Here is a 12,443-nt window from a genome sequence, read left to right on the forward strand (position 1 = left end):
GTGGAGCAAAGTGTTGCCCGTATGGCTTTGTCCTGATATAGTAAAAGCATTCCCATTGGTGAAACAAGCTAGAACTGTAAAAGCAAAGTGTTGCCCATATGGCTATATCCACTCTCAGAGCTTCTCCTGGACCAGCTATGTTGGTTTGAGATTCCACCTCTACAAAGACTGGCATAGCTATGGTGGCAGATGTCTATAGTGTAGACACAGCTTTCTGTACAGGAATAGATAGTGAGGGGTAAACCACCTGCATGATGAGTTGTGCAGCCAGTGCCATTGTGCTCTGTGGGGTAATATGCCACTTCCCTAGGAATAGCAAAGGTATACCTTAGTGCAACAGACTGGGGTTTTCAGCATCATTCTCATTGACTGCCAATGAGATTTGGGAGCCTAACTCCCTTTGTAACTCTCACCTGACTGTTGCCTGTATAGGCATGCTTGAGCTAGCTTTGATTCACTATTGTGGGTACCAATACCAGTGGACTACAGTGAAGTCTCTACAGCCCCTGGTACTTAACAGGCACCTGGTAATTGCCTAGCTCACCCTGAAGTCCACCCTGCCAAACTTGTCTCAGCATCTGATCTAGGGGGACCAGATGTCCCAATTTTTTTTAGGGATATCCCTGATAATTTAGGGATAGCCCTGCCTTCCCCCCTATTTTCACACTTGCTATCTGGTCACTTCAACTTCATTGTACCACAACTCCTTCATGACAACAAATACTATGACATGACCCCGTGTGGGTGGAAGCAGCAGCCTGAATCCTGCTGCCCAGGGGGAGAGCCAAAATCAAAGCATGAGCCCTTGAACCCTGGGGCTCTAGCATGAGCACCGCCACCCAGGGCTGAACGCAGGGTGAAACCAAGGCCTGTCATCCTGCAATTCAAAGAGGCCTGGGGCTCCTGGCTGTATGTCACCCCCAAAACACCACGATGCATGTTCCAGGCAGCACTAAGTGCTGTGGGTAGGGGAGTGCACTATATTCTAGGCAGCACTTAGAGCTGGCTGCCCCAGATCCTGCCTTTTTCACCTGAGGCTCTGCCCCTTCTGGGAACACGGTGTCACCTTGCCATGGGGCCCACAGAGGCTGTCAGCTCCCCTGTGCCCAGGACTGAATCCCTTGGGCTTTTGCTTCAGCCCCAGCTGGTGTGGCTCAGGTTTTGGGTTCATCTCTAGGCCCTAGAGAGTCTAATGCCAGCCCTGGTGACCCCATTTAAAAGATTTCACAACCCACAGTTTGAGATCTGTTGCAATCTAGCTAGATTAAAACGAGCTTGGCTATGTCTACATGCACTGCAATCACACCATCAATTGCACTGCACACAGACCCTCAGAGGTTCTCTCAAGAAGGAAAGTATGGTATGTACCTGGCTCATCATCACTGAAAGCCTCTTTTTAAGAGGGCAGTAATTAGCACACTAGCCCAGGAGAAGCCAGAAATATTGTTATTGATAATGGAGAGTAGATCTTTCCAGGCAGTTATTTCAGAAAAACAAGGCAAATTCCAAATCAACAGCACACGTTGAAATATACATACCCTTCAAAAATAAGGCACAGAATAGAAATACCTTGATTAGGTCAATGCATTACACCAGCGGTTCTCAAACTTTTTGGGCTCCGGAGCCCGTTACATGCATAGAAATTTATGCAGAGGCCCAGCGGTCCACTGAGTGTATGTGTTGTACCTATCGATGTTTCCAGTTTGTCAACCTCGCGGAGCCCCTGGAGATGTCTTGTGGAGCCCTGGGGCTCCGCAGAGCACAGTTTGAGAGAGACTGCATTACACAAAACCAATGGTAAGATTCTTACTGCTGATAAAAGATCTGTATGTTTCTTAAGGAATTTAAAGAAAGGTTTCTGAAATAAAAGCTGATTTTAGATGCACAGCAGTGAATGAATAGCTGCCTCAATAAAAATCTACATTGTATGTGTTAGATCTGGTTTGGAAATATTGTTTTTCATGAAAAAACAATGAGTCATCCTGTGGCACCTTAGAGACCAAGGTTTTACCCACAGTCATCTAACAGACTAACAGATTTATTAGGGCATAAGCTTTTGCCCTCATTGTTTTTGCAGATACAGACCACTGTTCCTACCCCTCTGAGACTTTTCTGATGTCTTTCATGAGAAATTCTGGGGTTTTTTTTTTCAAATTTTCTTTGAAAAATGTTTCAACTTTTTTTTAATGAAAACATGAACATTTTGAGGAATTACAATAATTTCCTTACTTAAACAGTAATCATTTTCTGACACCAACTTGTTGCGTGATAAAAATGGCTGGATTTAGCCATAAAATAATTTCTGCATTTGCCATGGGGAACATACACTTCAAGCTGTATATCCTCCAGCAGCTTGCTCTTGGTAGCCCAAAATTTCATATGTTATTATCAGCTGGTGAAAGGTGCTATAGTAGAACAAGGTGTTATCTTTCTTACACAACCTCCTGCTCTGCTCCTGTCAAATCACAGATGGCAAACTGGGTCAGAGTGACTGAGAAACAACCAAGTGCTACAGAGAACAATGCCAGTGTTTGAGTAGGTGGCCCTATTTTCTCAAGCCAGTACTGAACCAACAACCCAGGAGATAACAGGGCACACAACTTTACTGGAGCTGCCATCTATCACAGGAGACGTAAATCAGTGTGCCTGCCTAGTTCAGATCATTAACAATCCTTTAGCACTTCATTGCAAATGTACTGGCCAAATTTCTGCCTATGTTCTGCCAGGATTTTCAATAGGTATCATTCTTCCTGTCCTTAACTGTTGTGCTGGATGGTTCTGTGGTATTTCACCCCAGAGGTGGCTGCATTTCATAGATAGGATTCAGAGATATTGTGTGTGTGTGTGTGTGTATAATATATTTTGCCTAGCTTGTAGAGTGCTTTGGGTTCCTTTGGGATAAAAGGTGCTTTGTAAACATCAGTTATTAATCATTGCAGCATATCTACATCCAAGTATTCACCCCAGTAGCATCACAATTACTTATAACCGGCTGCAAATAAAGCTGTACATGTCAGATGCAAGATTTCTGGAGTGGGTCATGGTGATGATGAAGATGAATATGATTAACAAGGACACTGTCAGCCTGCTGTCCTTTCCTGCTGTCTGTTCATCATCATCACCACAAACTGGGTGGGGAGATGGGAGTGGGTTACAACAAAAGGGTCAGAGATAGAAGTAAAATCTCTACACTCTTCGATTCTCTTTTCAGAAAGCAGTTTGTACATTTTCTCTGCAATTAGGCCAGGGGAAGGTAAAACTGTTTTGTTTTTGGTCTTTTTTTTTTTGGTTTGTTTTTTATTTAAAAAAAAAAAGAAGAGAAAATGACCCCCTCAAAGACGTGTTAACTTGTCAAGCCATGTAAAGCATTTTAATTACAATTTGTATACGATGTATAAATAAATATTACATTCTTTCAGTCTACAATGCATACTAGGCATAACTTGTTAAAACATCCTTCTATGTTATTGAGTGGCAGGGTCCATTTTGTCCAAGTAAAGAAAACAAAATAAAAAGAAACCTACTGAGTTTAGTAATTAAAAAAATAAAATAAAATAGATGTGGTGGGATCAACAGATAAAGACAGGGTTGACAAACAATATAAGTGCTCTCTGCTAGCAGTCAAGACGTAATATTGCTTTCCAAAAAGATTTGACATGAAGATTTCTTTTGACTTATGAAAAGGTTTTCTGAGTCTGACTTCCCCCCAACATTTAGATTCCGAGCCATATCCTTGTTTGATGGAAACTGACATTGAAATCACTGGAACTGCCCCATGTAGCTCTGCCTTTATCTCCCATTTGTTTCTGAGGCATTACTAAACTTCTATTTGTTATTAAAAACAACTGATTTTCAATGTAACAGATTGTCCTGTTTGTGCTAGTCCAATAGAAACAAATGAAAATAAAGTAGACCACGATATCGCTTGATCCTTGGTCATTTGAATTTCTCTTTCTCCAAACTATTATTATTCATCTAAAAACCCAGCTCCCCTAACATAAGGAAATAAAATGGGCTTGGGACAAACTGCTTTTCTGTTTGCATGTACATCTTTCACACATCCCTTCCCCATCCCCCATGAGAACTAGTGGCATTGAGTAGATGATCAGAGGAAAATACAGGACAAATTATGAATTCACTGACCTGGCAAAAAATAAAAATCAGGCTGTGCACATATTTGGGCTTTGGTAGTCTTGGTCTCAGCTTCAGTAAGGACTTGCTTATTTCCTCTACATGGTGGATCAATACTGCAGTGATCAATTCATTGGAGGTCAATTTATCATGTCTGTTTAGATACAATAAATCAACCTCTGAGCAATCTCTCATCAACTCCAGTACTCCACCAGGATGAGAAGAGTAGGCTGAGTCAATAGGAGAGCGTCACACTCTAGCCTAATTGTATGGAAGGCAGAGTCGTAATTAGGTATAAGTATGTCAACTTCAAAGTTGCATATTTTAGATCAACAGGAGTATGGGCAGGGCGTGTAGTGAGGACTAGGACTATGTATGCACCATTTGGTCTGTCATATTGGTTATTATTTTAAAATGAAAATGTAGAAAACACCTTCTTTTCTTGGTGAAACATGGGAATATTGGTTGTGGACACTTAAAAAACCACTAACCAACCCACAGCCAAAAGCTAAATTAAATCTTCCTCCAAAGAGAACAAGTTTCTAGCTAGCACAAAACAGCTGAGACTCATGCTTTCAGAAGAGACGCCATGCTGGAATTAGTAGTTTTTGCTAATCCTCTGAGTTCTTCACATGACAAGAAAGATAATTATTAGCTAATTTAGAAGAACAATTATTTCTTGGTTCATAAAGAACCTACTGGATTCAATTTTAAAAGAGTAATTTTAAAGAAAGCTACAGCAGGTGGAAAATAGTCCAGTTCCAAAAGAAGCCTACTAAAAAAACCCCCAACCTGCCCCCCTTCCGATCATTTCTTTCTGTTCCATATTTAACACCAGGGACAAGTATTCCCTTCAGATGAAAGAACAGAAAGCAAGTGCTTGTGTATCACTCTAAAATGTCTCTTCCTGGGTCTTTCCTCCATATTTCAGATACTTTATTATAAACATAAACAAGTAACCGTTTGTCTGTCTTTTCTATTAACTAACTTACTCTCCCACTTTTTAAAAATTTTTGGTACCTTGTCTGTAATATTGTTATTATTATTTTGACCCTTCAGATACATTTTCACAACCTCACTGTGCCCAGTTCATCATATTGGTCAATCTGTTTCCTTACTTTCTTATGCTATTTGTATTCCATTGACTGCCCAAACCCACAAACAGCTATTGAAGAAAAACAAACAAATGAACCCAAAGCCATGGACAGTTTGGCAAATTTCTTTCCCTGATTATAGAAACTGCCTTCTTCTTGTTGTTTTTTCCTATTGATCTCCTCCTTCCCCCTTTTCTGTCCCAATATATACTGTAGAACTGAAGGCAGCAAGGTGTGGTTAAACCCAGAAAACCAGTTAGGAGCTACACTTTGTCTTTGAACTTCTCCATGTAGTTTTTTATCTCTTTGGAGTCCTCAAGGTCCATATCCTGGCACACCCATTTAATATCGTCATCATTGCTACTCAGGATAGAGTTGACTGTGGGACAACCATCATCAGGAGGGATGGTGGTGAAGGTTGTGAATTTTACCCGCTTTCGTTTGGATGTGGGGGAATGCAAAGGTTCCATTTTCTGCTCTTTTCCATGCTTCCCCCCTGATTCAGCAGACCTATGGATTTGGCTCTTGATGCTCTTTTGAGTGCCACCATTGAGGAGGTGGTTGCTTTCCTCGTGGCCCATCCCTCGGTCTATAATAGTTGTGTGCTCATCCTGCTGAGGTGATACATCCACTGTGTTCTCCAGCAGTTCTGCCTCATTTCCAAGCCAGACCCAATCATGGGAGTGGGTCATGGTGGTTTGCCCTTCTACTGGAACCTGCTTGTGGCGGTATTTCAGTGCAAATGTTGCACAGTTTATTAGAAAGACAAGGATTGCGAGGCAGAAGACCCCCAGAAGAGCATACATCCCAATTTCTAAATCACTAAGGCCTCTGGGTGTCTGCACTAGGTCATTCTCCTCCATGCCCCCACTGCTTTTTGGGAGGTCTACTTGAGCAGGGAAGTTGGTGAAGTCTATAGGAATGTTCTGTAGTTGGCCATCATCTGAGAGTTTGCCTCCATCCAACCTATTGTTTTTCATGACTTTGTTTTTGATCATTGACTTTGCTGTGGTGCTGATTTTCCTGATGGTACTTTCCTCTCGCTCTGCTGAAGAGCTCCCATAATATCGCCCATCCTGGCCGAACCGCTCTTGATCCAACACCTTTTGCCGTCGGTCGCTTGCATGGTTTTCAATCTCGTCAGCATCATAATCTCCGCCATTGTTGGAGTTGGCATCATTTTGGCCAAATTTCACTTTGATGTTGCTGTTGCCCATGGCCAAGATACTTTTCCTCTTGGATTTCTGGCAGGCTTCAGAGATCATCATGTCTACTTTGATCAATGTGCCCTGCCCTTCACCTTCCGCTGCCACAACAGGCCATTTCAGAGTGGTGCTCTGATGGGTTGAGACAACAGATTTGTCCAGAGATATGGTAGAAAGGGAGAAGCCCTTTGGGTCATAAATGTCTAATGGAGTAACTGAGCTGTCACTGAACTGGATCCAGATGCTTATTATGGCTTCCTAGAAGAAGAAGGAAATGGTTAAAGACAGGACTTTAAATAAAGCAGCTCAACTGATTGCATCTCATCAATCTTCCCAGCTCTGAAATGCAGCTGAAACAAAACAGGAGGCACTAGCTCTACACTACACTGAAAACAAGCTGAGTCTTGACCAATGGGGCAGAAAATTGGTCACATTTTTCATTAACAATCTCAGCAGTGTCTTTCATGGACAGGTTTTGCAAATGGAAATGTGAAATAATTGATACAGGGTGATCGTAATAACAACATACCCATTAAAAGAAACCTCATTCTTGTCACATGAAAACTGGACTAGAAAAAGAGAAACCTGTTGTTTCCCCATGCAAATATGTCACACAGAGCAGTCAAATTAAATAGGCCATAAATATTGTGGCAGGCAAGAAGAAAGATGCTCAAAGTGTCTTGAAAATGGGTCACCTGAAAAGAAACAAAAGACTTGAAAAACAGTTGTTATGTTGCATTAGAAATGTTTGTTTTCAGTTAGACACACTTTATCCTTGAAAATAATTGTTGAGCCCATTACATTTTCATGTTAGCCAAATCAGGATGGGTAGAGGGGTTCTGCTGAGATCTCTATGATAATGAAATACCAATAGCTTGGATTTAATTGGACTGTGTTTGTTTCCTGTAGGTAGTACCATTACAAGTCACCATTAGAAGCAAACAGAAAGCGAGAGGTCAAGAGGCAAAGTTGTTTTCTATTTGAGTCTTATCCAGAGGATATAGATATTTACTTTGCCATGTCTCAATAGCTTTCTTTGCAGGAGATTTGTTTATTTTCCCATTTGCTCTACGTCTAGTTTGTTTTGTTAGCATACGCACAAGCAGGCTGCTGAAATGCAACTACATGAAAATAAAGTTCTATTCTTTCCATATGTCACTGCAAATGTCCTTAATAACTTCACATGCAGGTACATCAAAACAATTGGGCTGAAAATCACCATAGGGAAAAGTATCGCCACCCTTTTAATGTCCAATCATAATACAAATTTACAACCCAATATTGTTTTCAATTGGTTACAATTTGTTACACTATGGTTATAAACAAAGGGAATTGCTACCCTTCTAGTTAAATTTAAAGCTTTTCAGTGAAAACAGCAAGGGGCATTTAGCTGTGCAGAAGGTTGGAATGCACTGAATATTTAATTTTCCAAGTGCTATCAGAAAGCTCTTTGGGGACCAAACAAGGGAAAATATATTGTGGCACAAAGAGGAGAAAGTATTCGGGTGATGCAGACAAGCTTTGCATACAGTGATGAAACAGAGCCAGGGGAAAATCAGAAGCTGTAGCAACGGTGAGAAGTGCAAGGAAGAATGGGAAATTAAATGATCTTTCATGAAACAAGCCTCAGAGAGTTGAACATATTAGTGCAAAACTACTGAGCATTACTTTTAAGCTATGTCCGCACTGCCATTGGGAGAAGGAAGGGGTTTAGACATACTCAAGCTAAACTGAATCTGGATGATGATAGAGATGCAACCGTGTTAGTCTGGTCTAGCTGAAACAAAAGACAGAACTATGTAGCATTTTAAAGACTAACAAGATGGTTTATTAGGTGATGAGATTTCGTGGGCCAGACCTACTTCCTCAGATCAATATGTGGAAGAAAATCAGCACAACCATATATACCAAAGTGATACAATTTAAAAAAAAAAGAACGCATGTGAAATTGACAAATCAAATTTTAGAACAGAGTGGGGGTGAGGGAAGAAGTTTAGTGTCTGTGAGGTAATGACATAGGGGTGATAATAGAGGAAGTTTCTGTGAGGTAATGACATTAGGGGTGATCTGAGGAAGTGGGTCTGGATGGGAGTACCAGCAGCAGTCAGTCTGCAGTATCACAGGCTTGGGCATCGGCTGTACTGACTGTCTGGGATAGTGATATACACTTAATGGGTCATGCTTAATGGGTACTGGTTAACCAGTATCTGGGAGCAGCCCCGTGCCCATGGTGGGTCCCGAGCAGAGGACTGCTCCAGATCCACTGGTCCCTCTTCTGGGACTGCCAGCAACCAGCTTGTGCTGGCTGGGAGCTGGCAGCTATGAGTGGGGCTGGAAGATACAGCCCCACACAAGGCTGTGTGAAAGTAGAAATAATTATACTGTAAGAGAAAGATGAATTATGCTGTAATAATTGAGTAAGTTGAAGGAATACTGTTTGTCTCTGACCAGGAAGGAGAAAAGTATGTTAATGTTGTTTGTAGGTATGCAGATCAGAGTGCTAGGCAGGTGGGTATGGGGTAACAGGAAAAGGAAACATTAGGTGTTAGGCAGAAAGCAATTGAGACAACCAGGGAGATATGGACAGGAGATTGCTGTGTGCTTGATGTGGAAATGAAGATACTTGACTAGCCTCATACTAATCATGTGAAGTTTTGCCTTTCTTTTAATCTTGTTAACTTGGCTTTCTTTTGACTGTATAAATGAAGGGGTTTGAACCTTGTATGGTACTCACATTTTCTGGGTGCATTTAGCAGAGCGGCTTTGCTAATAAACAGAGCGGTCTGACAAATCTGTGAGTCCAGTCTGACTTTGACAATTTAGAGGTTCCACTGAGATGGCAACCATCTTCACTGAGGTTGTGTGATCCCTGACCATCTTGCAGGACGACCGTGGCAGCTGGCACCTGGGCATTTGGCCTGAGCGGTCCTCTGCCAGAACAGAAAGGTGCACAACCACAGCGAAGTCTATGCCATGGAACTTGTTGGTTCCCACTCTGTTCTGGTAGGGATCCCGGGATCTAACATCAGGACTCTGGTCAGGTAATTATTTCTGTGTTTTGTCCGGACTGAGGACGGTCTTGTCTCTGTGTCTATCCGTCTTCCCTGTGGTGTGAGTGAGTCTGGGAGCTGTCCCTGTCTGGGGACTGGCTGACCAAGGGGTCCTGTCCCCATGGTCTGTGTTACTGGAATCTGCACAATTGCAGCCACACCGCGCCTTGGATAAAATCCTTGGAGTGAACACAAGGGCAACTGAGGCAGTAGCCTGTGGGCTTCTTTTGTGTGTTGCACTGGGCACCGCTCTGACGAACCCGAACTTCCTCCTTGTGTGATTGGTGTATGAAGTCCTCCTGTATGGGTAACTAGACGTCTAAGCGGGGGCAGTTCCCTAAAGGGACCCTGGCTCAGTTTATGTATTTTAGAAAGGGTCCGGACCCCTGTAAATTTCTGGAAAAATGGTCTAGATTGATTCTGGGGGATCCCAAATCACAGTGGCCACTGTTAGGATCTTGGGACAAAGACCGAGTGGACATCTTAAAAGACAAACTTGGCCTCCCCAAAACTAAATTGGCTAGAGGAGAGGTAGATTGCTTCATGCAGTGGTGGGAAGAGGCAAATCGTATATGGACTGAATTGAAGCTCACCTCCCTTAAAAATTCTAATTATAAGTTAAAAGCTTTATTGGAAACCTCCTCTCCCACCACCAGATCGAGCGCTTCCTTTTACTCCGTCCTCTGAGAAGACTCAGACCGGTCCCATGTGGAGCTATAAACCCTGGACCCACACGGAGCTCCAATCAATTGTAAAAGGTTTTCCATAGCCCCAGGAAAACCCTACCAAATTTACAGAGGAATTTTTGCTAGTGTGCAACACCTATGAACCATCTGAGGCAGACTTCCTGCAACTGTGTAAGCTACTTGTAACCCCTAGCAAGCATGAAAAAAAAAATGGCTCACGACAGCAAATTGGCCCACCACTGAGCACCATTCTAATTTGCCAGACACTGGTCCTGACGCTGCCTACCGGAACAAATGTAAGAATCAAGCTAAGCGCCTGCATGAGGCCATGCCCCAAGTATGGACTCCAAAAACCAATTGGACGGCTATACATTGCTGAAAACAGCAACAGAGAGAAAGCCCGGGCAACTATCACACCTGACTGACTGACGGGTTTTTTTTCTGCAACATTCTGGTATACAGCGACTAGGTGAAAATGGACAGGTGCATGCATTTATTAATGGTCTCCTACCTGCTATTAGCAGTATGTTAAAGCAAATAAGTGTTGGATGGGAGGCCAAGACCATGGACAAATTGCAAGGAGTGGCAGAACATTGCCACTGCACTCTAAAAAGGAAAGAGGAGCAGGCCTCACAAAAGTTAATGGCTCTGCAAATACAGCATTATTCAGGGCAGGGCAGACAGTACCGGGAACGGGGATGAGGTCAGAGAAGGGGTCGTGGGACTGGGTTTTTGGGATTTAGAGGTCTCAGCTCTGGTCATGTCCACCCTGCGGGAACAAGGCATTATTGTTCCGTGTTCCAGCGCCGTAACACCCCTATCCTCCCAGTCTGAAAGGCTGATGGGAAATCATGGCTGTTTGTTCAGGATCTTCGAGCCATTAACTGCATTGTCGTACCCACCTTTCCGGTAGTCCCTAACCCAGCAACTATTCTGGCTTCTATCCCGCCAGATGCAACTCATTTTACTGTTATTGATCTATGTTCTACTTTTTTTCCTGTCCCGGTTCACCCTAAGTCCCAATATCTTTTTGCCTTTTCTTACAAGGGGCAGCAGTACACATGGACCACACTTCCCTAGGGGTACACAGAAAGCCCGCCTTACTTTTCCCAAGCATTAGCCAGAGACCTCACTGACCTGGTCTTCCCCTCTGAATCCACATTGGTCCAATATGTAAATGATCTACTCCTCTGTTCCCCTTCATTATCTGCCTCAGAAACTGACTCTTTAGTGCTTTTCACTGCCCCCGGCTTAGGGTTACCTAACTACTGTAAGCCTTTTGCTCGTGGCAGAAAAGAGTAATCTGGTTGTGCACTTGGGGTTCTTACTCAGGAGCATGGTGACAAAAATCATCCAGTGACTTATTTCTCTGTCATCTTGGATCCTGTTGCCCAGGGTTTACCCCCCTGCCTGCGTGCTGTGGCTGCTGCAGCACGCCTAGTCAAAATGTCTGAGTCCCTTGTCCTCTGCTCTCCTGTTTCTCTCATGGTCCCTCACTCTGTAGAAACTCTCCTGCTACAATGTAATACAGCTCACCTTTCCTCCACCCGCCTCACTAGGTATGAACTTTTACTGCTTTTGGCTTCGCATATCACCATAAAGCGCTGTTCTCAGTTGAACCCTGCCACTCTCCTTCCTCTGTCTGATGATGGTGAACCCCACGACTGCCTTGCAGCTGTCTCTGCTGTCACCGTCCCGCGCCCCGACCTTTCTGATGTCCCTCCCTCTAACTCCGACCTAGTGTTATTCACCGACGGTTCCTGTTTTTGAGACAAACAAGGTTGTCTCCTTGCAGGATATGCTGGGGTATCACTCTCTGAAACCCTAGAAGCTGCGCCGTTACCTTCTGTGACAGCGCAAGTCGCTGAACTAGTTGCCCTAACCCACGCTTGTTTTCTGGCTGAGGGGTGCTCTACCACCATTTACACCAATTCCCGATACACTTTTGGGGTTGTACATGACTTTGGCACCCTCTGGCAAGCTCGGGGTTTCCCTACCTCTGCTGGTATCTCTATCAAGAATGGCCTCTACATTGCTGCTCTCCTGGATGCAGTTTTACTCCCATCTGAATTAGCTATTGTTAAGTGCCCTGGCCACTCCACAGCAGATACTGATGTTGCTAAGGGTAATGCATTTGCTGCTTCTGCTGCTAAACATGCTGCTGCCATAGAACCTTCCCCAGATGCGTTTCTCAGTTCCCTTTCTGTTTCTGTACCACCGCCGTCCCTTTCTGACCTCACCCTGCTCCAAGACTCTGCCCCAGAAGCAGAAAAAGAC

At 43.5% G+C, this 12,443-nt stretch overlaps 1 protein-coding gene across 2 annotated transcripts in view; it reads right to left on the bottom strand.

Annotated features, from left to right (window-relative positions):
* Positions 1-3,343: 3,343 nt before the first annotated feature.
* TMEM132C (transmembrane protein 132C) overlaps positions 3,344-12,443 on the bottom strand; it is a 464,089-nt gene continuing 454,989 nt past the window's right edge. For both annotated transcript variants that reach the window (XM_075898467.2, XM_075898466.2), the window contains one exon: positions 3,344-6,688. In XM_075898467.2, coding sequence (XP_075754582.2) covers positions 5,489-6,688 — 1,200 coding nt within the window. In that variant the 3' untranslated portion in view covers positions 3,344-5,488. The remainder of the gene's footprint in view (positions 6,689-12,443) is intronic.

Source organism: Pelodiscus sinensis, chromosome Z (genome assembly GCF_052426305.1).
Source record: "Pelodiscus sinensis isolate ZL-2025 chromosome Z, ASM5242630v1, whole genome shotgun sequence".
Taxonomy (NCBI): domain Eukaryota; kingdom Metazoa; phylum Chordata; order Testudines; family Trionychidae; genus Pelodiscus; species Pelodiscus sinensis.